The sequence below is a fragment of the Mytilus edulis genome, chromosome 10 (assembly GCF_963676685.1).
Source record: "Mytilus edulis chromosome 10, xbMytEdul2.2, whole genome shotgun sequence".
Lineage (NCBI taxonomy): Eukaryota > Metazoa > Mollusca > Bivalvia > Mytilida > Mytilidae > Mytilus > Mytilus edulis.
In genome coordinates this window covers 71806238-71832953 of record NC_092353.1, presented here as the reverse complement: position 1 = coordinate 71832953, position 26716 = coordinate 71806238, and the positions used below count along the sequence as shown (strand labels likewise).

The 26716-nt window shown below is 33.2% G+C and overlaps 1 protein-coding gene across 2 annotated transcripts in view; it reads right to left on the bottom strand.

Moving 5' to 3' along the window:
- Positions 1–15289: 15289 nt before the first annotated feature.
- LOC139491829 (NADPH oxidase 2-like) overlaps positions 15290–26716 on the bottom strand; it is a 38722-nt gene continuing 27295 nt past the window's right edge. Inside the window, exons 7-11 of one of the 2 annotated variants that reach the window (XM_071279715.1) lie at positions 24142–24260; positions 18379–18498; positions 17165–17357; positions 16377–16501; positions 15290–15478 (exon numbers count right to left, since the gene is read on the bottom strand). In XM_071279715.1, the coding sequence (XP_071135816.1) occupies positions 15352–15478; positions 16377–16501; positions 17165–17357; positions 18379–18498; positions 24142–24260 (684 nt within the window). In that variant the 3' untranslated portion in view covers positions 15290–15351. Of the gene's footprint in view, positions 15479–16376; positions 16502–17164; positions 17358–18378; positions 18499–24141; positions 24261–26716 lie in introns of those variants that run through there. The other variant, XR_011656649.1, reaches the window with a different exon arrangement.

Sequence of the window (26716 nt, the reverse complement as noted above, 5' to 3'; positions counted from 1 at the left end):
TTTTTTTCTTTTTTAAAAGTAGTGTCTTTTTCTAATACCCCAGTCTCACTAGGCCACGATCGCACTACGATCTGTGAAAAAAATGCAAATTTTGATGATCGTAGTACGATCGTGTAGATCGCAGTAAGGTCGTATCACGGTCGTGGTGAGGTCTTCAAGATCGTGATGAGCATGGCTAACTTTGAACATGTTCAAAACAATCGTGGTGCGGTCGTGGCGAAATCAAATCGTAGTAGAAGCGTAGTGAGAGCCCACTAAGATCGTAGTAAGATCGCAAAGGTCGCTGTACCATCGTAGCGAGAGCGTGATTCTATTCGGAGAAACTGCGCTACGATCTCATTGCGACGTTATTATGACCTCACTACGACCATCACGTTCTCATCGCGACCCAATTACTCTCCACTACGACTATACCACGCTATTCACGACCATAGTACGATTCTAGCACGCCCTTGCCGTCGTCATCACGCTCTTCTTACGACCTGACTACGTTCATACTACGATCATCATTCTTATTGTCATTTTCACATTAAATATATTAAATATCTTAAGGTTTTGTTTTTCTGTATGTAATTGGGACTACTTGTTCATTTTGTCCTACGGCTCAGCCATGCTTCTCGTTTTCATATAGATTAAACCGTTGATTTTCCCGTTTTTATGGTTTTACACTAGTAATTTTGGAGACCCTTTATAGCTTGCTGTTCGGTGTGAGCCAAGGCTCCGTTTTGAAGGCCGTTCCTTGGCCTATACTTTTAAAAATAGTTACTTGACGATGGAGAGTTGTCTCATTGACTCATACCACATCTTCCTATATCTATTGACACATCTGTGTCATCTCTGCTATCGTTCACTAAAATATCGTAAATTCAGCTTTCATACCAACAATAGGTTTTAATTTACGTCGGATTGGTCGGTCCGACATAACTACTTGATCAATATTCGTTACTATTAGAGCTCCCTCTGCCTCTACATCAACCCCTACCACCACTTCCACGTGTTCGAGTAGATTTTGGTGGCATGACTATTGTTTTCGAGAAAACGTATTAATCAGAAATAAAAGGAATGGAACTGTATTCATATTGAACACGATGTTGACGTTATTGCTGAGAGCGTAGAATAGATCGCGGTAAAATCGTGGTAAGAACGTGCTACAATCGCAGAAGAAGCGTGGTAAGATCGTGTTGCAATCGGATGACTCGTGGTACGGTCGTAGTGAGAACGTGGTGAGCGTAGACAGATCTTGATAAGCGTAGTGAGGTCGCAGAATAAGCGCTGTGAGAACGTGGTATAATCGTAGCGGGATCGTTATAGAAGCGTAATGAGGACGTAGTAGCATCGTGAAAGCAACGAAAATTTACATTTTCATGCCGCTCATACCGCGACCTCACCACGATCTTTATTTATTTCAGATCGTGGTGAGTGTGATGCGATCGTGGTCTAGTGGGACTGGGCATAGATTTGTATATTTTGCTCCAGATTTTTTTTCATTTTCAATGCAGTTTCGTGTTCCCCTCTAAGTGAGCAATTTTTCTTCATAATCCAAAACTGTGTACTTATATTTCAAGATAACACGACACCGAATGGCATATCTCCCGATTTCTAAAATTTTTGGCACACTTGTACTTTGAATCGAGTAACATCGGAATATGTCACCATTTTTGTTTTTTCGTAAATTTGATTAGAAAACGTCAATTTTGACGACAAATTCACACAGGGAAAATGCCTTGTTTTAACTTTTCTTTTTTTTAAAGATTTTTCAATAGATGGCTTTGTTCTTATATACGGAGAAATCTAAAAACTAACATAATATCCCGGACTGATGCATGCTTTTTGTAATTAAGAATTGAATGCTCTTTTTGTAAATTTATTGGGGTGTAAAAGCGTTGACCGAAGTACATTTTGTATGAAGCGCGGAAGCGCTTCATACTTAAAATGTGCGCACGGTCAACGCTTTTACAACCCTATAAAGTTACAAAAAAAAGCATTCAATACTTATAATTACATTTTTACCTATAGGATCATGAAAACACGCCTTTTATCAAGTTTTATTTCATTTACCTGTGCACTTTATTGTGGGACCTCGTGTCATCATTAATGAGAAGTTTTATTGAGTGATACAACTGCTTAAGGAATAACACATGATGTGCAGTTAGCCAATCAGAATAACGTATTGTAATGAAACATACATCTAATGTAATTATTACTTGTTATTAGCTTTCAACTAGCTGTCAGTAACTGCGAGTACTCTGTACTTAAAGTCTTTTGGTTGTTGGGATGTATAAGTACCCTTCTACGTCCACTCTGTTTTTGTATTATATTTGTATCCATCTGATGAGTTAAGCCTTTTTTTTACTGATTTCTACAGTTTATTCTCATGTTGTACTGTTACACCACTGTCCCAAGTTAAACTGGTCCGTCATTCCATCTTAAGCTTCGCACCGTTAGTGTAGCGATAAGGGAACACAACAGAGGTCCAGTTTATGTCCCAGGTTAGGGGAAGGGAGGGTTGGCGCCTTTAAACGAGTTTAACCTGACCACATTCTGTATGTTCCTGTCCCGAGTCAAGTAGTCTGTAATTTAGTTTGTTGCTATGTAACATATTTGTTTTTCGTTCATTATTTTGTACATAAATTTTGTTTTCTCGTTTGAATTGTTTTACATATGTCATTTCGGGGCCTTTTATAGCTGACAATGCGGTATGGCTTTGCTCATTGTTGAAGGCAGTACAGTGACCTATAGATGTAAATTTCAGTGTTATTTGGTCTCTTGTGGAGAGTTGTAACAATGGCAATCATACCACATCCTCTATTTTTTTTTTATATATATAGAAACACATATGTAATCATCCTTGTGTTTTATATACATTGCTTCAAAGTTGACCGATACGCTAAGAGTTTGACAGAAAACGTGTGACGTTACAGAATATAGTAATTTGGTAAACAGTGATATTGAGGTACAATCTGAATTGATTGATTGATGGTTGCTCAACGTCCGGTGGCAAATATTTCATGCATTTACAGGACGATACAGTGCAATTTGAATTGTTGTGTCTGAAAAACACATTTGGTGCAGCAGTCAAGAAAGGTTAAACATTCTGTTATTTGTGAAAATTAAAAAGAAAATCAACATCCTGATACAATACACAATCTTAATATAGCATACTTTGTATGATGTAAACGTGTGGGTTGTGTGCGTAGTTAGTCGGACCATGGATGTGGAAGTATTATATACTTCCATGGTCGGACAAACCTTGCAAACTGTATGCAAAATTTCACTCAAATACACCAAGTTCAACATTCTGTCGTTCGTGAAAAATTATTAAAGAAAAAATGATCCTGAGAATATATATGCACCCTCAAAATAGGTAAAAAAAATATATCGGCGCTATATATTTAAAAATGCCAAATTTTGCAACCTGTCATAAAAAAAGAAGAAAAAATTGACAAGATGCGAATCGTTAGTGTATGTACTAACACCAGGTACATCATTTAAAAGTTTAAGCTTAAAAACTGTACATAGTCCTACGAAATCAGCCGTATAGTCCTATACTAGCTAGTATACCAAGTGCGGGACTGTCGAAAGGACACTGGTAAAACAATATGATGCCAGTATTTAGCCAAGGGCACACAATTTATATTAGCATATATAATGATGTTCTATTTTATAAATTATTATAAATCATTTGGTGAAAAATATCTTTTTGTATAAGCAGTTCATAGTGGGATGGTACTTGGGAGATGTCAAATATAGCAAGCTAACATGTACGTCATTTTGACTTTGATGGCAAGTTGTTTAATTGCATGGCAATCATATCACATCTCCTTATGTCATAATGGTTTAAGTTTTTTCAAGACTAATACGTACTAGGAGAATAAACTATGTTGCTGTTATAGCTTAAACCTTACTATTGTTGTGAACATGTGATGTTATAATTTGATAGATTTAATACTTGCTATACTAAATATACTTATTTCGGGGCATTTTATAGATGACTATGCGGTATGGGCTTTGCTCATTGTTGAAGGCCGTACGGTGACCTATAGTTGTTAATTTCTGTGTCATTTTGGTCTCTTGTGGAGAGTTGTCTCATTGGCAATCATACCACATCTTCTTTTTTTTTTTATAATTATTAACTTTCATATTCAAGAAACCAACAAATCTTTACTAAAACTACCGTAACAAAAATACTTGTCCATTCTGCATTAGTCACGTGTTATCTATATGTCTTTGGTTTTGATTGTCGTTAATTGGCCGGTTGCTGTGTAAATCCCACATTTCCATTTTTGCAAATAAAGAAATAGCAACCCTTTTAATTTACATAAACACTTGTATACTTGTTAGAAAAACTCCTTATAAGACTGTGAATACTCTCGGGTTTTTCCCGACGCCCATGTGACCAATATGCCCCCCACAAAAAGGCACCTTTGCTAATCGCATGTGAGTCGTTTTGTCTACCCACTTTGTGAAAAGGTGCGTTTTTTACCAGCTGTATACCAGACCTGTGTATCATATCTAACTCAAAACTCAAAAAACACACTCATCTCCGAAAACCAAAGTGCAAATTAATATAAATCTAAATTCAAAATGATATTAAGATTTGTCCCCCGCGCGACGCGTTGATGCGAACATTGAAATATCGGGCGTCCGTCCTTCTGTCCGGTCTTGTTAGGTCTCTAACGGGTTAAATTCTTGCCAGATTTTTATAAAATTTATATATCAGGTATATACAATGTATCAGCATTGTTGCTGACAAGTTTCAAAAATCAGTGCCGACAAACTGCTTATTGCATTGAGTAAAAACAAAAAGCGACTCAAAGACAAACACCAGTTTACAAGTATACGACATAAACATGAGGATGTCAGAATGTGACAGTAAACCGGATTTATTTTACATTTATTAATGACTAAAAAAAGACTTGCTATTTTTATTACCGGATTTCCAGTCCCGTTATTGATTTATTGTTGTACTGCGGACGAGCAGGCGGACTGCTCCAGTCGTTTCTGTGCGATGACTTATGAACCTTTCATCTAAAGGTTTTCAAATTTTGATATGTTGTAACTGGTGGGAAAATGGAGGTAGAGTTCGATATTGACGATTAACTTTACATCATTCAGCAACAACATTATTTTGATTTGAAATGAAATGCTATTGCTAAGAAATGTTTTAAAAATTAAAATTTTGAGCCTTCGATTAGAACAAAAACATGTACTGGGATTTTTTTTCATATCATTATACCTTTAAATAGGATAAAGTCAAGATCGGGAAACCAAAGGGCACCAAGATATTTTATTAAAATTTTGAATTGATTGAATACTACCATATATATCTTTAGAATAAAACTGATACAGGAGCAGGAAGGTTATTGAAATTGATGTAGTTTTTTTTTTCCATTAATGTTGGTAATTTTTATTCTTGTTAAAACACGAAATACAGAGATTATACCTGATTCAAAAATTAAATTACTTGCTTTGCATCGAATCTATTATATCTGCTACATGTATGAGAAGCGGGGAAACTAGAATGTTTTTTTTTATATACAAAAGATAATTGTTTAAAAACAGTTTTACTGTATATAATTTCAACATATTTTTAGATACAATGTTACAGTAACTGTCCTTATTTCTCTTTTAATTTTCTAGCATATAAACTTTTAAATTATCTGCGTTTTTCAAAGTATTAACACGTTTTCACGAATACAAACTGCATGTTTAATGATGTTTTTATCTGGCAACTCTTGGCCTGCGTAATTGGTATAATCTGTTTACAACATCTGGATGTTATTATACACAATTAGCGTTACATTGTATTTGATCAATTTTGGTAATTAACACATACGGTTTTCCTTTTAAAGTACCCTGTAGTGTTAAAAGATGAACCATTTCACAGTCAGAAAAATCCCTTCATTTACATACAAGTGACACATTTACCACCTATTAAGGGATCGTTAATTCATGCTCTTTCTTCGCAGTATAGCCAGTCGAGGTTGTTAAAAACACCCATCATCATCATCTCTTTCGTCATTGTATTATTAGACATTTTCAATTGTAAACATAAACATTCTGACAACATTCTGATAAAATACATGTATGTGCATACTCGTGTATTTTCAAATCATAGGATCATGCAAAACCACCGCCTTGGTTGAAGTTATATTGAAATAATTATTTTGTATTCTCTTGTTTAAAATGAAAAAAGATCACAAATAAGCAGAGGTTGGTAGACTTAAGCTTGATGTGGACAAAACATACCGTGTTTATCGATTTGATCTTATTTATTCTAGTTTAGAGTTCATTATTAATGACATCGTTGTTTTCATATTTTGAAGTACAAAAGGAAAAGCTGCTTACAATTTAGTACAGTGTTATTATAATAGTGCATTTCTCCCTACACCTGAGATTCATGTAGTATTTGCAACTGGACGTTTACACAAATCAATCCATCTACCCATTTATTATCAATTATTATAAAAAAAATATCAGCCTACTGTTACAATTCATCGTCTTAGTTAAAGTTTCCGTTATGATTCAAGCATATCGAATTGTAAAATCTGCTGTAAGGAAAGTTATGAACATTTTAAAGCCGTGTTTTGTTATGCAAGCAAGATCTTAAATTTTTTTTCCATGGTTCTGGAGTAAAGCTGTGGATATTTCCTTATTTATTCAAATAGAAAAAAAAATATCATCGGTCCGACATATAAAAGCACCTTGCCATTTTTTAATATCATTAATTATATCTTCAAGCAGTTCTGTTTTGAATCGGGAAGAACAATATCTACTTCAATTCAAATATTCGCTCGGTGTGACTCTCTGAAACAATCAATACGTGAACTTTGCTGCAAAACGTACTATACAATATATGGATTTATTTTGTCCGTAAATGTGAAATAATCGACACATCTTACAGCATTTACTAGGGTCTGAATTGGGTCTTTCATATCTGTATTCTATGATAATTTAGATCATATTCCTCTATTTCTTTTATATTTTATGCCCATTGTCATGATTATTTTCTATTCTGTATATATTAGACCCTTTTTATCTATTTTTTGGGGAGTAAATTATTTTCTGTTTTTCTTCTTTTAGCTCTAATCACGACCCTCATTTACGTTTGTTGTGCATGCGATATATAAACTGCAGTCTCGCAAAGCTATACCTGTGTGAAGACAACTTCACAGTATCAATGTTTCATATACTAACTACGAAGTAAATAAAATGCATTTCTTTACGTACATAAATACATCCGACAAATGTTTGCAAAAATAAGCAAATATTTGTCAGCATTTACTTTGGTTGTAAATGTTTTATAAACCGCGGTCTCTCAAAACTTTGCATACATCTATAAAGATATGTTGCAAATATTAATATTTAGCAAAATAACTATGATAGTGGAAAGTATTAGTGAATAAAATACATGTCTTTACATACATAAACTATATCGACAAATGTTTGCAAATATAACACAAACATTTGACAGCATTTACTTTGGCTGTAAATGTTTTATAAACCGCGGTCTCTCTAAACTTTGCATACGTCTGTAAAGATAAGTTGCAAATATCGATATTTATCAAAATATTTATGATAATGGAAAGTATAAGTAAATAAAATACATTTCTTTACATGCATGAACAATATCGAAAAACGTTTGCAAATATAACATAAACATTGACAGCATTTACATTGGTTGTAAATGTTTTATAAACCGCGGTCTCTCAAAACTTTGCATACGTCTGTAAAGATATGTTGGAAATATCGATATTTATCAAAATAACTATAATACTGGAAAGTATTAGTAAATAAAATACATTTCTTTACATGCATGAACGATATTGAAAAACGTTTGCAAATATAACATAAACATTTGACAGCATTTACATTGGTTGTAAATGTTTTATAAACCGCGGTCTCTCAAAACTTTGCATACGTCTGTAAAGATATGTTGGAAATATCGATATTTATCAAAATAACTATAATACTGGAAAGTATTAGTAAATAAAATACATTTCTTTACATGCATGAACGATATTGAAAAACGTTTGCAAATATAACATAAACATTTGACAGCATTTACATTGGTTGTAAATGTTTTATAAACCGCGGTCTCTCAAAACTTTGCATACGTCTGTAAAGATATGTTGGAAATATCGATATTTATCAAAATAACTATAATACTGGAAAGTATTAGTAAATAAAATACATTTCTTTACATGCATGAACGATATCGAAAAACGTTTGCAAATATAACATAAACATTTGACAGCATTTACATTGGTTGTAAATGTTTTATAAACCGCGGTCTCTCAAAACATTGCATACGTCTGTAAAGATATGTTGGAAATATCGATATTTATCAAAATAACTATAATACTGGAAAGTATTAGTAAATAAAATACATTTCTTTACATGCATGAACGATATTGAAAAACGTTTGCAAATATAACATAAACATTTGACAGCATTTACATTGGTTGTAAATGTTTTATAAACCGCGGTCTCTCAAAACTTTGCATACGTCTGTAAAGATATGTTGGAAATATCGATATTTATCAAAATAACTATAATACTGGAAAGTATTAGTAAATAAAATACATTTCTTTACATGCATGAACGATATTGAAAAACGTTTGCAAATATAACATAAACATTTGACAGCATTTACATTGGTTGTAAATGTTTTATAAACCGCGGTCTCTCAAAACTTTGCATACGTCTGTAAAGATATGTTGGAAATATCGATATTTATCAAAATAACTATAATACTGGAAAGTATTAGTAAATAAAATACATTTCTTTACATGCATGAACGATATCGAAAAACGTTTGCAAATATAACATAAACATTTGACAGCATTTACATTGGTTGTAAATGTTTTATAAACCGCGGTCTCTCAAAACTGCCCACGCCTCTGTAAAACAAATATATAAATTTTAAACTTTGCATACATCTCCTATCCTGGAACGTGCATGCAAATCTAAGTCCTATCTTTACATATCTTTAGAATATGAATAAAAATATGGAAATAAAATAATTATCTTTAGCATATCTTTGAGAACGTCCAAAATAATGCCAAAGGAATAATGCATTTACATATACATTAGTAGGTCCGCAAATATATCTGGCAGAAAAATAGTTACATTTGTCAAACATTTGCATGAGTGCCCAAATTGTTGTAAATCTGCCTTTTCGTGTAGTGAGGTAACAAAACAAAACAAAACAAAATGACAATAATACATAAATTAACAAAGGACTACTAGCAGTTGCTGAAATGCCAGTTCTAGAACTCAATTAAACTGATTCATTGATTGAAAGATTATGTCTTCATCATATGAATATCAAGCACAATCCCTCCCGTTCGGGGTTAAGTATTATACAATCATAAAATATATGAGAAGAACATAAGCGATGTCATGCATGGAATGCCGTTTTTATTTTCTCTTCTTTTTCTATTTGCCATAGTTTTGTCTCACCCTGGACTTCCTATGGATTTTACTCCTCGTAAATCTTCCCCAGGCCCTTGCAACATATTTTACTGGAATTCACATCTAAGACGGCGTAAAGCCATCAATCATCACATCTAAGATATTTTCTCCTCTTGAACATAATGCAACCAACCACTTATTATTGTGACCATTTGCGCTTCAACGAATGTTAAGTCGCCCAGACGAAATCAAAAAAGGAAGACTACGTGTGCTATTTCCGATGGTGGTGGCGTCAACTGATTATTAGTTTGTGTGATTGAGTCAGTTTAAGGAGAATCACTAGTGGTGGGTCAGTGATATTTGATATGCAGTTGTATTAGTATTGTCCGATCTCATTTCAATAAAGATTATTTGGCCACATCCCCTCAATCATGGTATATTGCCTAAAAAATGCATAGTTTACCTCATTATGGTTGTTTAAGAAATAATTCATGGGGGCTTGAATATATCGTGATTTTACCACGGGTTGGCCCTTTATGACAAATATTTTACCCCTGAGCGATAGCGAGGGGTAAAATATCGGCATAAAGGGACAACCCGTGGTAAAATCTAGATATATTCAAGCCCCCATGCATTATTTCGATTCTGATAGGACACATACGGCAATTCTTTTGGATCGAAGCGCTCTAGGTGTAGGCAAATATTTGCCGTTCCCATAAATAAACGCACTAATAAACTAGCGTAAAAGAACGGAGCAAACTGCATTAGTGACATGCTTAAACTATTTAAAATAATGTATTTAGACAGTTTTGGATGAATTTGAATGATAATTTATTTATATGTCTTATATGATGTACAATAAAGGGCTTTTGCCACATTTTAGCATCATTTGTGTATGTTTCCTTGTGATGATTTTCGGATTCACAAGCGTGTATTTTCCCGTAAAATGCTTACATTCTAACGTCATTGTTCTATGACGTCGGGTATTTCATTCATAAAAAAGCATATGACGTGGGAGTACAATCGGAACAGCACTGGCAATATATTCATATTTTACCACGGGTGTGTACTCAAAGCGTTTGAAGGACGTCATGTTAGAATTCTAAATATAAGCAAAACAACAAAATTGTATGAGAAGTTCTTAACATCAATGTGTTGGTCAATAAGTTTGAAAGGGTGATAGATGGGTTGATCAGTTGATTGATTTGGTGACACGTTGCATAATGTCAAATTCTTTGCTGTATATTGATAAAAGGAAATTGGAAAAAATACAGTTAACACTTCCATGTATTCCTTCGCTTTATTCTACGGTGTCTAAAGTCCAACGCTGGAGATGTAATCTCAAGCGTTGTAGATACAAAGTCAAACGCTGAGGATACATGTTTACGTCGAGCGCTGAAGTTGATAAGGGCATCGGTATTTAAGATGCACAAACCATCGTTGGAGATGTAAAGTTCAGCGTTGTATATCTTAAGTTCACGCGCTGTAGTTGAAAGTTTAGCGCTTGAGATAAAAATATTTTAGCAATGTAGATATGAAGTAAAGTGTCGGAGATTGAAAGCCAAGCGCTCGAAATGCAAAGGCCGGCGCTGGATATTCAGAATAAAACAATGGATCAAGATCTAACGTACAACACAGCAGATTTATAAATTCATATTCGATATATAAAGTATCACGCTGTAGATATAGATTCATCAACCACAGTAGACAGTGCTGGACTGGAGATCCCCACGATAGATGTAAATTTGGCGCCTTAGATATGAGACAAAGGGCCGAAGATTTGTAGTCCATCGATGGAGATGCGAAGTCCAGCCAGCGCTGGAGATTAAACGCACAAAACTTTACGACAAAAAGATGCTTTCAGCTTTCCGATTGTGAACTTTCCATTTTTAAGTAGCAACATTCAAGCAGCACATGCATACGGTGTATATATCTCCCAAAAATGATACGATATTTCCGTGCTTGCATTTCCTATCATGATTTTCTTGATAGAGGGTTGTTGCTCACAATGAGGCTATTAAATCAACGGTTCCAAATGGTGAAGTTGAAATCATCATTTTGTAAATTTTACGAAGGCCATCACGAGTTGATTGATCGTTTCACAAATGATATATGATATGATCCTCACGTCGTAACTACAATCCCCTTCCCTTTCATGAATGTGACCTACCGAATTAGACTATTTACCGGATTTGTTATCACATAAGCAACACGACGGGTGTCACATGTGGAGCAGGATCTGCTTACCCTTCCGGAGCACCTGAGATCACCCCTAGTTTTTGGTGGGGTTCGTGTTGTTTATTCTTTAGTTCTCTATGTTGGGTCATATGTACTACTGTTTGTCTGTTTGTCTTTTTCATTTTTAGCCAAGGTGTTGTCAGTTTATTTTCGATTTATGAGTTTGACTGTCCCTCTGCAATCTTTCGTCCCTCTTTTACCTTATGCGTTAAAGCTACTGATTTACAGCACTGCAGATTAGAGTCTAGCATTGGATATTTGAAGTCCTACGCTGTATATATACGTAGATAGAGAGTCTTTTTCAACTAATTTTTCTAATTCGTTCTTATATTTTACCCTAACACCACTGTACCAGGTTACTGGGAGGGTTGGGATCCCGTTAACATCTTTAAGCCCGCCATATTCTGTAGGTATGTGCTGGCCCAAGTCAGGAGCCTGTAATTCAGTGGTTGTCGTTTGTTGATGTACAATTAAATATCTGTTTTTCGGAGCCTTATATATCCGACTATGGTATGGGCTCCGCTTATTTTTGATACGGTGACCAATAGTTGTTAATTTCTGTGTCATTTGGTTTCTTGTGAAGAGTTGTCTCATTGGCAATCATACCACATCTTCTTTATATATTATCAACCGCCGTAGAATTAAATAAAAGTATTGGGCTGGAGATACGAGGTCCACCGCTGTAGATTAAAATCGAGTGCTGTTTATATAAATTTTATCGCTGTAGATGTAGAACTTAGTGTTGTAGAAGTAAAGTCTACCGCTAGAGATGTGAAATCCAGCTCTGTAGATGTTGTTCCGCACTGGATACGTAAAGTCCAGCGCTGAAGACGTAAACTCCAGCATTGGCGATGCAAAGTCTAGTGCTGTAGATCAAAGTTAGCACTGTGTGTGTACATTTGGCGCTGTAGATTTGAGGTCATTCGCTGAAGATGCACGTTCACCGTATAAGATTGAAAGTCCAGTGCCTGTATATCTAAAATCTAGCCCCCTAGATAGGATGCAAAGGGAATAAGGTTCTTGACTAGCAATGGAGATCCAGCGCTTGATATCTAAAGCACAGCACTGTAGGAGTAGAGTAAAGCGCTGGAGATGTCCATGACGTGACGGCCACACACCTTCATATACTGGTTATAGTTTACTTAAGTCGTTTCTTCATAACATGTTCATGTATCTTCTTTATTATTTTGTTACTATCTACATTATACGAACGAGAAGACATACAGCAGAGAAATTAAACAGTTCGTCATTCAACATCGATCAATCGATTGCGCCGAGGGGTGGCAGTATTGACCAAATGAAAAACCAATTTTACCATAACCTGGTATGAACTTTGCACTAACAAGAGTGTTCAAATGTAATGCATAGTATTACAAACAAAGAATAAAGAATAAAACCAATTGTGTTAATATTCTCGCTAAACAACAAATCATAAACAAACTATTTTATAAACCACCAGGGTTTCCCCTGGGTCAATTATTTTTTTCGCCACCTCTTTCGCCAAAACAATATATTTTTCGCCACTTTATTTTTTTTTTTTCACCAGGTAACATAAATATATTTTTCGTTTAAAATGTACCTTTTTTCGAACCCCCCCCCCCCCTCCTTTACCTTAAATAAGGTGATTTTGCCCCATTGTGTTTATGATTATTCTCTCAAACTTATTTTAGAGTCTACATTTTACTGAGAAGTGGTTTTTCCATTTAAAAGCTTTTTATCACATACAATTGATCCCTCATTTCATATGTAGTCAATTACATGGAAGGGCTACTCTCATTCGAGGGGCTGTCCCCAACCTTTTGGATAGATTTCTTCATAGCAACAGTTTTCTTTTCTTGAATATCAATAATGAAAAAGTTGAGACCAGTGGCGGATCCAAGGGGGGGGGGGGGTCCGGGGTTCAAACCCCCTTTTTTGGTCGATCAATGCTGTGAATGGGATCATATAGTTGAACCCTCCTCTTTTTACTCTGGGTTGGGACCCCCCTTTTTAAATGGCTGGATCCGCCACTGGCGACGTATGCTTGAAACACGTGTGTCCCTCAACCGACTTAAAAGTAGTCTCCCTAATCAATTACCTATATTGAAGTCAAAGGATAATTAAAGTTTTAAAATCGGAGATTTTTCATGCTTTTGAACATTTTTCGTCACAACAGCTTTCTTTTCTAAACTATCTTTAAAAGGAGATGAGACGTCAAAAGTTTGCTTCAAACACCTGTGTTGCAAAGTCGTAAAGAAATTCTTTATGTGACATTAAGCGGAGGCCATTTAACCATATCATTTTGTCAAACAATTCAATCAACACCTTTATTAATTAGTCCTTTGTTGTCGATAGGTAAAAAATGCAATCAGCTGATTATTGATTTTCTGTCCTAATCTTAATGAGGTCAAGGTGAATTCCGAGTATTGTCTGATTGGTTAAAGTCCGAGAAACTTGAAAAAAAGTAAATATCGGTAAGCAAGATGGAGGAAAATAAATTGTTATATATATTTCTTTCGCCAAATTCTTTTGCAAATGACGAATTTTTATCGCCACAATTATTATTTTTTCGCAATTTGCGAAAATGGCGACCGCCAGCGGAAACCCTGTAAACCACATTTAACAAGTATTATCTGCAGTGGACGAGCAGCATCTTTCTTGTGCAAGACTAAAAATGATGCAGAAGCAAGACAATGGTTTTGGTATGCTTATAAATAAAGCATTTTGGATAGTTATTAAATTTTCAAACAAAATGGGATACTTATATTATAATTTTTAATCAGAATATAAATTTAACCAGCATGCTTTGTTTATGCATTATTTCGATTTAAAAAAGACATATTATTTTGTATGTAATGAAACTTTTATGATTTCTAAACTTATAGGATATTTTTTTGATGAAAATATCCATTTATGTAAGCATACTTTGCTTATGTATAACTTTTTTGTTTTTAAAGAAGACACATTTTTTACGGATGCCAAAGTCTCAGATAATTATAAAATTCAGTGCCAAGCTACAATTTCAAAAAGGGAAACGCCCCATGGAAATATAAATTTATTAGAAAATTTCATTGCAAGTGATTTTAATCCTACATTCTTGTAAGATTTTTCTAAAATTCATATTGCCAGTTTATTATCATTTTTCTAATGCACTTGGTTTTCATTTCAATTCTTTTATATTTATATATTCACAACCTCAGTGTTGACAGCTTGTGATACAGCAGCTAGAACTCACAACCTCAGTGTTGACAGCTCATGATACAGCAGCTCGAACTCACAACCTCAGTGTTGACAGCTCATGATACAGCAGTTCGATCTCTTAGACCACAGGAGCAACCTCAGTGTTGACAGCTCATGATACAGCAGCTGACCTCACAACCTCAGTGTCGACAGCTCATGATACAGAAGCTCGACCTCCTAGACCACTGGTAACTGATGCCTCTTGGGGCTATATGGCACGAACACTAAATCAATATCATATTCGATTTGTTGAAAGTAAGTCGAGTTTTTTTAAAGTTTTTTACCGAATGTTTGTAAATTTGCTTAATTGTTATAAAATGCAGGGTATTCCTAAATTTCTTGCAATAATATTTGTATTAGTGAAGATCTGTATGGGTTCTTATGCCTTAAAATAATATATATATAGACAATAATGCCCAGTTATTTTTTTTTATTTGAAAATGCATGTAAAGTATAACATCACTTGTTGAGTAGAAATTAAAAGTTTTCTTTATTATAGAAGAACTTTGCCCCAGTTTTATCCACAGCGGAATGTTTGTTGCTGGCTTGGTGAAGAGTATTTGATAATCCACTTGGTCCACAGAAGAAAACACCAACACTTATCCTGTAATAGAAACATAGTAATAAGATTACATAGTTATTCCCCCTTTTCCCATATATAAACTCAAAATACTGAATATAAAAACGGACAATGATAAATTAAAAGGGCTTTATTTTTATAAATTTTTAGATAATTCTTATTTGTTTTACTACAGTTAAACCTAATTCTGTTGAACTTAGATATGTGAAAAAAACTTCAAAGATTGGAAGTATAGTGTAGATGTCATTACAATTTCTGATTATTTCTAACATGTACAAATTGTTAATTCAAACTATCAATTACCAAAAACCTGTTATTAAGTTAATCCATAAAAAAAATAGCATATCTGTAAACATGTTTAGTATAACCCTGCCACATTATTTGAGTATGTGCCTGTCCCAAGTCAGGAGCTTGTAATTCAGTGGTTGTCGTTTGTTTATGTGTTATATATTTGTTTTTCGTTTATATAAATAAGGCCGTTAGTTTTCTCGTTTGAATTGTTTTACATTGTCTTATCGGGGCCTCTTATAGCTGACTATGAGGTATGGACTTTGCTCATTGTTTAAGGCCGTACGATGACCTATAGTTGTTAATGTCTGTGTCATTTTGGTCTCTTGTGGACAGTTGTCTCGTTGGCAATCATACCACATCTTCTTCTTTTTTATATTAGATACTTTAAACAAGTGAAAATATTAATGAAAAGAACATGTTCTCCAGCATAACCAAATATCTTCTTCATTCCCTTTATGAAATTTTAAGTCTAAATCACCAAAAACTTTTGATTTTTTTATGTCTTTGGCATGTTTCTACAACGTCTTTCCAAATATAACTTTTATCCCTGACCTCAATCGATTTATGTATAATTATGATCATATCTCATTTTAGTAACAATATAAATATTGATAAACATTTTTGTACTAACCCAGCATGGTTTTTAGAAATATTTTCAAATATTTTGTCCCAGTTTGGTCGGCCATAATGTGTTTTCTGCTGTAGTCCTGTTACTGGGTCTGCTTCATCGCCTTCATGTAAAATTATGTTTTGAGCCTGAAAGTTACAGCGTATAATTATGTTATGAGCCTGAAAGTTACAGTGTATAATTATGTTATGAGCCTGAAAGTTACAGCGTAAGATTATGTTGCTATGAAAAATTATATTCTGAGCCTAGAAATTACTATGTAAAATAATGTAAACAACAAGTTATAAATTGCATGCAGACATCAGGAACATCCAAAGCATATCTGGAAGCTAATGCTGTATAAGAACCTAAAAAGTTGAGGAGATATTACCAAAGAGGAAATAAAAAAATAAGCTAACTGGACTATTTGTTGATCGTTGTTGTTGGTCTTTGTTTTGTCAGAAAAGTTTTGTTTTTGGTTGTGTGGTCTGTTGTTCTACCCATTAGTTTGAGCATCACTTGTTATCCTTTTATAATTTAATTTTGGATGTAACGCGTCTTCTGATTGGCTGACGTTATTTTGTTATGAGCCCATAGACATAATTTAGTCATGTGACAGTGACGTCATCAACGTTTTTTCATGGTTTTCTACGGTTTAAAATGGAATTTAGGATTAAATTATAAGAAATGACTGTAATGTTATTTCTTCATAGACAGAAAAAATATTACAGTCATTCCTTAAATATGTTATAAAACATACATTCGGTCCATCTATTTGTAAAATATAACTTTGAATAACATTCATATTTTACCTGGTCTTTGTCCCAGCCTCGGGTCAAGTAGATATTATAGGTTAGGAAACTTGTGTTTCCCTGTTCAGCCATCTGAGTATCAAATTCTAGTAGAAGTTCTTGCATCCATTCAAATGAGTTAGTATCTGGACAGACCCAGTAAAAATATACCTTTCTTAACTTCATGTCTCCGTCAGGGTTCATACACTGGTATCTAAAGGATTAAAAAAATCCATTAAGACCATTATACAATTTAAAAAAAATTACAGCAACACATAGAACAAAAGCAAATTCTTGTTTTGGTGATTGAAACCCTTCAAGTTATGTCTGATACAAAGATGAATGACAGATGAATTAATGAAGAAACAGAAATGTAAATGAACAGAAGCACAGACACTAGTATAAGTTAACTTTAAACTGCCTTCTTCAGAAACTGAGGTGATTTAACACTTGTGTTGAGTTAATAAAGAAGATACATTAATTAATATATCGGTATATAGATAGATTGAATGAGAGAAGATATATTTGACTTATTCCAATTGATAGTATCTCAATTATCATATAAATGCAAATATTGTTCTTTTAAATCAAAATCAAAACTGTCTATACTGCAACTAGTTGTGTTTAATTCCTAAATTTAGTAACACAGCTACATGTATATTTTAAGCAATGTTAATTCCATCATGGATCAATGACATTTGAATAAAAAAAAAAAAAAAAAAACAGCTGCGCTATGAGCGTATGATATGCCCATCACATTTTTAATGAATAAAGTTCAATTACTTCTCATTTTCACATTGGAAATTTATGAAAATCAAAAGGAAGGTTACATCAATAGATATAAACAATTCACCAAAGTAACATGAGAATCGTGAAAGCTTTTTGAGTTTTTGTCAAAAAACAGGAAAATCTCCCCTATTTTAATGAATAAAACCCTATAACTCCGAAATGTGCAATGTAAAATAAATAAAATTCTAAAGGGAGCTTACATTAACAGATATAAACAATTCCCTAAAGTTTCATGAGAACTGCTAAAAGCATTTTTGAGTTTTTGTCAGAAAACTAGAAAAGCCCCCTTTTTATGAATTAAACCTCATTACTCAGAAACGTGATGTTTCTTTTTCAAACCTTATATATTTCTGTTTATGCAAAAAGCATTCATTATTGAAGTATTTATCTCAGGGGACGCAATCCCTTCTTAATTGAATTTTAAAAGCTCAAGTTGATTTCCTTACCTGATGTGTTTCAATATAGATGCAAATGGAGTAACTCCTATCCCTGCGGCTACAAACACATCAACTTCATACCAAAATATGTCCTCAGTAGCTGTACCAAATGGTCCATCTACAGCCACCCTGAAATAATATTAAATAAATGATGTGGAATATAATGCCTACTTAAACAAACACATCAACTTCATACCAAAATAGGTCCTCAGTAGCTGTACCAAAAGGTCCATCTACAGCCACCCTGAAATAGTGAGTAAATGCCTTGAAATACTCTACTAAACAAGACATCAACTTCATAGCAAAATATATCCTCAGTAACAGTTCTGAATGGTCCATTTTACCACCATAAATGTAACATGAAACATACCACAATGATAGCCTATTTTTGATCTATTTGATTAATCAAATACAAATTAATTTATGGATTAATGAAATCAACATAAGCCTGTTTAAAAAAAAAAGACAAATTGTTTTTAAGAGACTGGAACTGTCCCTTGCAAAAACATAATACCATTTCCATTTTCACTATCAGTTTTGATTATATTAAGAATAACACTTTATAAATTGTGTGAGCTAAAAAATTGTCTGGATTTACCATAAAAAGGAAGACTGAGAAACTCAAAGATTATAAATCAAGGACGTATCACAGTGACAGATCAAGCCATTTCAAAAAGGGCGGGTTCCCAACCCAGAGTAAAGGGGGGGGGGTGGGGGGGGGTGGTTTCAACTATATGCTGCCCCCATTCAAAAGCATTGATCGGCCAAAATCGTCCAACCCCAGAACCCCCCCCCCCCTGGATCAGCCACTGGTATCAGTACTTAAACATGTGAAGAGCAAAATCAACAAAAGAAATCAAAATTATAATTAACAGGCTATTATTTGAACTTGATTGCATTATCAACTCTTAAAAAACATCATAGAAAATAAATTAGAATTTCTTGCTGAAAGCATTAATTGCACCATTAAGAACATGAATAAGAATTTGATGTCTGAAGATAGTGATAAAAGTTTGTTGAATCATGTACAGAAATAGAACACAATTACATAAGAATTATGGATAAAAGATATGGAGACATGTAAGGGTTGCATGATAAAAGTTAGCAAAGTTTTGTTGAATATTGAAATTTTGATTTTTTTACTTAGAATTAAAGCAAAATGGGAAGACAACTCTTTTAACCCTTTAAAGAAAACACAAGAGAAAGGGTCAAAATGTCTTTTATTAGGGTACGGTGTGAATGTATTACTTACGAAGGATATTTTAGAATCTTCATTGTACCATATACAATAATGATAAAATTATTAAGCCAGTGATATTAAGCAAAAATCCCAAGGAATTTGCTCAGGAATTTGAAACTTCTGGAGGGGGCATTTACAGGACAACAGGAGGTGCTGGAATTGAGGGTACTGAACATACTTTATCACATCATCAATAAATGAAACTTCAGTTCCTCGCTTATTATTTATCTTCAAAAGTTAAAAAAAAAACAACTTAAAAATTCAGGGTTTTGAGGTTTTGAGGTTTCAGAACAGTTTAAGAGTAAATTATTTTTAATTATGGAATTTGCTTGATTTCTTGTTATTGAAATTTTTAATAACTTTCATGTTTATTCTGTACGGAAATGTTCTGTGCTGCGCACAACACTTTCTATTACAAAGAAAATAGTATATTTTCAATAGAATGTACTGTGCCACGCACAACACTATCTAACCAAAATACATTGTATGGAAAGTGTTATTAACCGCTCAAAAGATTATAATACAAAATAAACATGGAATTTATTAAAAATTTTAAACACAAGAAATTATGTAAATTCCATAATTAAAATTAATTCCAAGTTTTAATAATACCCTGTTAATTATAATTAATAATAAATCATTTACTGTTTAATATGAATATAAATATAAAAATGTGAAAATGTTGATCAGTAACTGTCATTACCATATGTGGTCAAAATATTGTCGTATTTCCATTTTTTTAAATTTATTTATCAATTTTTATTTAAATTATGATATATTATGAGTGTAGCATTTAAAATCTAAACCTTGACCTTATTCTATATATATATTCAGGATCGTGACCTCTTATATTTACAATGGTCGATAATGACCATTGACCACTTGATAAAATTTAAAATCTTTAAAGTCCTAAAGGATTAAGATAGCTATCTATCAGTACTTGTACTTAATTTATTTTATTTCATGGACGTAATTATGGCGAGTTTTACGATGAATGGAAGTTTATTTTGTAAATTGTGTGAATCTGTTACAGACATTAAATGGAAATGTTTGCAATGTGATATAGTTATGTGTGAAAAATGTAAATTGAGAATTCATCCAAACATAAAAAATGCAAAAGATCACAAAGTAATGGACATAAAAGAAGCTGCTGCACAACATTCTTCCAAGTTGGATTTTAGAAACATTAAGTGTGCTGAACATTTGGGGCAAATTTGCAATCGTTACTGCCTGTCATGTGAAAGAATTATCTGTCCGATTTGTACTTCAAAAACACACAGTAGACATGCACTATTGGAAATTGGCGAAGGGTATGAAATTCAAATGGAAAAGCTTAAGAATAAACAAAAGAAAATAAGATCAAATATGGATATCTTAGGCCAAAGGAAAGCTCAACTGATCGACACTGTTAAGACGGAAAATTCAAAATATAGGGAAACAAAGAAAAAAATTCATTCTCAGAATGTAATTTTGAAAAATGCTGTTGATCGTCTTACTGAAAAACTAGCAAAAGACTTGGACCAAAAATGGGAAGGTATTCATAATTATACGGAAAAAGAAGAAAAGAAAATTTCACATCAGAAGAAAAGTTTAGAAACTTGTCATTCAAAATTAGAAGACATTGTGAAGTCAAGAAATGTTGCCAAATTTTTTGATGATTTTGGAAAAATAACAAACAATATCGAAGACAATGAACCTGTTGAACCTTTTGAACTAAAATCAATACCTACATTTTTACCAGGGGAAGTGAGTGAAAATAATATTGGATCATTCTATGAAGTCACTGATAAAATTCATTTCAGAGTTATGAAACAGTATCATACTGAAATACCTAGAGTGGATTATATTTCTTCAGGGGCTGACAACTCTGTATGGATTACATGTAATTCACCAGGCATTTTACATCAAGTGAAGCTAGATGAAAACCTTCAAACGTGTTCTAGTTTAAAAATGAAGGTATTTGGCATGGCAGAAAATAAGTCAAATGACTTGCTTCTCATTACTGGAGGTGACTCGGTGCTAAAAATGGTTGATGGAAGCACTGGGGATATAGTTGACACCAACTATGATGTAGATCCACTCATTCCGACAGCTATCCACGTCATGGAAAACAACACAGTTTTAATTGGGACTAGAAGTAGTGGACCCTTGTTTCCAGTTACTGGAAGACGTGTTATAATCTCTATTGAAAAGGATGGACAACAGAAATCTTTACTTGAACGCGATAAAAATAATCAGCGTCTTTTTACGTACACTGAAAACATTTCTAGCACCAAAAACGGCCATATATGTCTAGTAGATCAACAACACAGTGATGGAAGAGGAAGAGTCCTGTTCATTGGTCACAACAGAGAGATCTTACAGACATACAGTGGTCACCCTGACCTGAACACTAAAACACGGCCATTCAAACCAGTAGGAATAGCGACCACACCGTCCAATAAAATCCTTGTACCAAACCTAAACTTCCATACGTTACACATTCTAAATAGTTTGGGACATTTCATTACTTACTTCAACACAAGAGATGTCGGAATACAACATCCATATTCTATGGCTTTCAGAAACAATGGACAACTTTACATAGGCTGTACAACACCTATTGGAAATTCTGACAAGGCAAAATTATATGAAGTAGAAATGTCTGAATGAAACTAAATCTTTGTTCAAATTCATAAACAATCTAAAAGAGAGCTCTAAAAGAAAACTGAAGAATAAGCTTTTCCTCATCATATTTAAACAAGAGCTAGTATATAGTGTTTAGTTTTTCATATATTAAATCTATAATCAATTAAATTCAGAATTAAAGCCACATTTGTTATTGTTCTCACCAAATACATAAACCGGTACTTATATGAAAACACAACACAAATTACTTTCTTATGATACATTTTTCATTTAAGAAAACAAAACAATAAACTAATAAAAAAAACATACTAAAAAAGTTATTATGTTGAAGATAAATTGCACTTTAAATTTAAATTTTAAATTAATTGAATATAAGGACAAGAACATGATAATGTAATATGAGCAATTAGGCTGTTTGGTACAAGACCTTCACACTAAGCCCGGTAAGAATGTCAAAATGTCTGCAGTCACACAATATTACCACCTATCTGTTTAGCTGATACAATTAGATCTGCATTTCTGATCTCCAATACAAGACAATTGCTCAACAGAAAATGCCTGTACTAAGTCAGGAATATGGCATTTTTTTTTCACTTTTTCTGTTGATTTAAAGGAGTTTTGACAGTTTTTATGGACTTCCTTTTTTGAATTTGCCTTGGAGTCCTTGGAGCATATACACTGGTAATCAATATTAAATTGCCAAAACAAAAACACTAAAACACTGACGCTCACTTTAGAGTTTCCTGGAATGTTACATTAATTTGTCAAGTGGTTATTCTAATTATTTTGTTTATTGATGGCTATAATAGATTGGTTTTTGTTTAATGTCCAGTGGCAGATATATCATGCATATCAGAAAAAACACATATGGGTATATACTAAAATGATATGAATATATGCTATGCTAGGACCTAGACAAAGGAACTCTGATTTTTAATTTGCATGCTAAAAAAATAACATCTCACCAGAAAAAAATGTGTGACAAAGACTTATTTGCACATTTTAGTTTTACTTGGCCAAGGATCAAACCTATCTTCAATACACAGTTTTATGAATATGAATTGATATAACCTACCAATGTCCTTTCAATATGATAAGTCCATGTATCAACAGATATCAGAGCATGATTAAGTAAAACATCTCATCAAATATACTAGGCTTTTTATTTCGTAATCCAGACCTGTGTTTAGTTCTCCATATTCTATTGTCAGCATGGTACACTTCATTAGGGAAACTCAGTGTGTGTTAAACCTATGTTTTTTTAATAAACACATGTTTCAATGTCAGCTAGCATAACAAAATAAAATGCCTCACTGGGCGCAGCCTGATTCTGACCGCAGAGGTTGGACCCTGACAGTTGGACACATTATTCAAGCTTGATACTTTTGAATTTGGATTGTGATCAAATTTTTGACATTATATAGATTTCTTACACTAAACAAAGGCCAAGATCATACAAATCTATTGCACAATACTGTGCAATTAAAGATTTCTTCTTGAAACTTTTAAAAAATTTGAAATTTGAAATTGCAAAAAAAAATTGGAATCCCTTAAAAACAAAATTGATGAATTTGACGCAGATGAGAATGCAGACAACTACGCAGATGATAACATCATACCATTAAACGATCCCAAAAAAATTTTGCAGTTGTTTATAAAGCACAGAAAACTGTTAATGGACATACTTCTGCAAAAAATCATCAGACCAAAACTAAAATTTTACTGGTCAGATAAAGAAAGATGCCAAATATCAAATTATTATCTTGAAGAAAAAAGTGTAAAAGATTTATTTGCCTGACTGATAGACAGACAAATAGACAGAGAGACAGACACACACACACACAGACAGAAGGACAGACAAAACTAAAGTCGTTTCCTTTGACTGAAGGGGACTTACAACTTACATTGGTAGTTTAGATGTAGCTGTGTAGTCATCATCATCAATATGGCAGGCTTTAGCCAGACCATCAGTCCAATCTCCAGCTCGTCTCACATGAACAGAGAAATAATCATCTTCTGGTGCCTGTAAGAAAAGAAAAACAAATATATCAAACTCCAAGATAAATTCATATAGGGGGAAGTAAATTAAAACTGACAACATCAAACATAAAACTTTTATCAACCAATTGAACGAAACAAAAACAACTGTCATATTCCTGATTTGGTAGTCATATGTACACAGATTTTATACTTTTAAAGTTGATATATTGAGGTTTCTGTATTAAAAATTGAACCCAAAACCTTTCACGATGGTTGTAAAGGGGATGGAGATTTGCTCGTCAAATAATAAACCAGATGCTCCGCAGAGCGCAGCTTTATACGACTGCAGAGGTCGAATCCTGAACGGTTGGGGCTAGTACGGACACAACATTCAAACTGGATACAGCTCTGAATTTTAATTGTGATTAAATAGTTGACACAACATAGGTTTATGACACAGAATGAATGTGGTCTAATGAACTAAAAATGTTTTTTTTTCGCTTTTGAGCAATTCAGTATGCTGTTGAATATTAATCCTTTGATATTTGAAGAAATTTTCTTTTTCATTTCTGAAATCTGAAATAAGAAAAATTGAACCCCACCAATTTTTTTCACTACCCCCTTTCCCTTATTCCAAAAATGATCTCAATTCAAATTTTTTATGGAGTTTTCAACAATAACTACTCATTTGAATACATCATAAAATATAAAATGTCATACAGTCATGATTTAAGTTGATTTAACTACTATTCTGGACAAAGAAAGATAACTCCAATGCAACATTTTATTTTTTCAAATTTCCAATGAAATTCATTAAACTACAGTTTTTGGCAAATTTCCAATATACATAATTTAAGAGCAGTTTAGGTGAGATATTAAAATGAGTTTCAATTACCAACCTATACACTGCTTTTAAATTATGTTTTGTACTTAAGTAATTGTCCTTTAACCTGGAAACTCTTTTCCCTCCTTTTTTGCACCTTATTCCTTAACGGTTTGAGCCATAACTCCCAAAGACAAATCTTACCATCCCTTTGTGGTATTCCAACATCCAAAATCTAAATACATGGTTAGATTCATTATATCAAAGAAACCCAAGAATTCAATTTTTGATGAAATCAAATAAAGTTCAATTTTGGATCCTTTAGACCTCAATGTGAACCAATTTGATAACCGGTTTTAAATATTAAAAATCTAAATACATGGTTAGATTCAGCATATTGAAGAACACCATATTTTGAATTTTTGTTGAAATCAAACAAAGTTTAATTTTGGACCCCGATTTGGACCAACTTGAAAACTGGGCCCATAATAAACAAGAGGCTCTCAACAGCCTGAATCGCTCACCTTAATTTTTTTGGTTAAATCTCTCATCAATGATTATTTTGGCTTTTCAATTTATTTAAATGTTCTTTGAATCGTCCTATTTTCTTCAAAAGCAAAAAAAAAATCATTTTCTCCTATGTTCTATTTTAGCCATAGGAGCTATGTTTCTGACATACAAGGAAATGAAATATAAAATTTATACTAGATACTCTGAAACTCATTTAGCCTAAGTTTGGCTGAAATTGATACAGCAGTTTCAAAGGAGAAGATTTTTTAAAGTAAGTCAACATGATGAACAAATTGTGAAAAAAGTCTTTAAAGGGCAATAACTCCTTAAGGGGTCAATTGACAATTTTGGTCAAATTGACTTATTTGTAGATCTTACTTTGCTTAACATTTTTGCTATTAACAGTTTATCTGTATCTATAATAATATTCAAGATAATAACCAAAAACTGCAAAATTTCTTTAAAATCATCAATTCAGGGGCATTATACCTGAAAAACCAGTTACCCAATTTCGGCTGAAAATTTCAGGACAGGTAGACCTTGACCTAATAAATACTTTAACTTCTTGTCTTATTTGCTCTAAATGCTGGAGTTTTTGAGATATAAGCCAAAAACTGCATTTTACCCTGTGTTCTATTTTTAGCCATGACGGCCATGTTTTTTGACGAAATAAAAAATAAAGCACAAACTTTATTTTATACACCCTACTGATCATTCAGTTGAAGTTTGGTTGAATTTGGTTTAGTAGTTTCAGAGGAGAATATTTTTTAAAGTTAGCAAATGTGATGAACAAATTGTGAAAAATTGTCATTAAAGGACAATAACCCCTTAAGGGGTCAATTGACAATTTTGGTCATATTAACTTATTTGTAGATCTTACTTTGCTGATCATTTTTCCTGTTTACAGTTTATCTTTATCTATAATAATATTCAAGATAATGACCAAAAACTGCAAAATTTCCTTAAAATTACCAATTAAGTGGCAGCAACCCAACAATGGTTTGTTTGATTCATCTGAAAATTTCAGGGCTGATAGATCTTGACCTAATGAACATTTTTACCCCATGTCAGATTTGCTCTAAATGCTTTCGTTTTTGAGATATAAGCCAAAAACTACATTTGACCCCTATGTTCTATTTTAAGTAACGGCGGCCATGTTTTTTGAC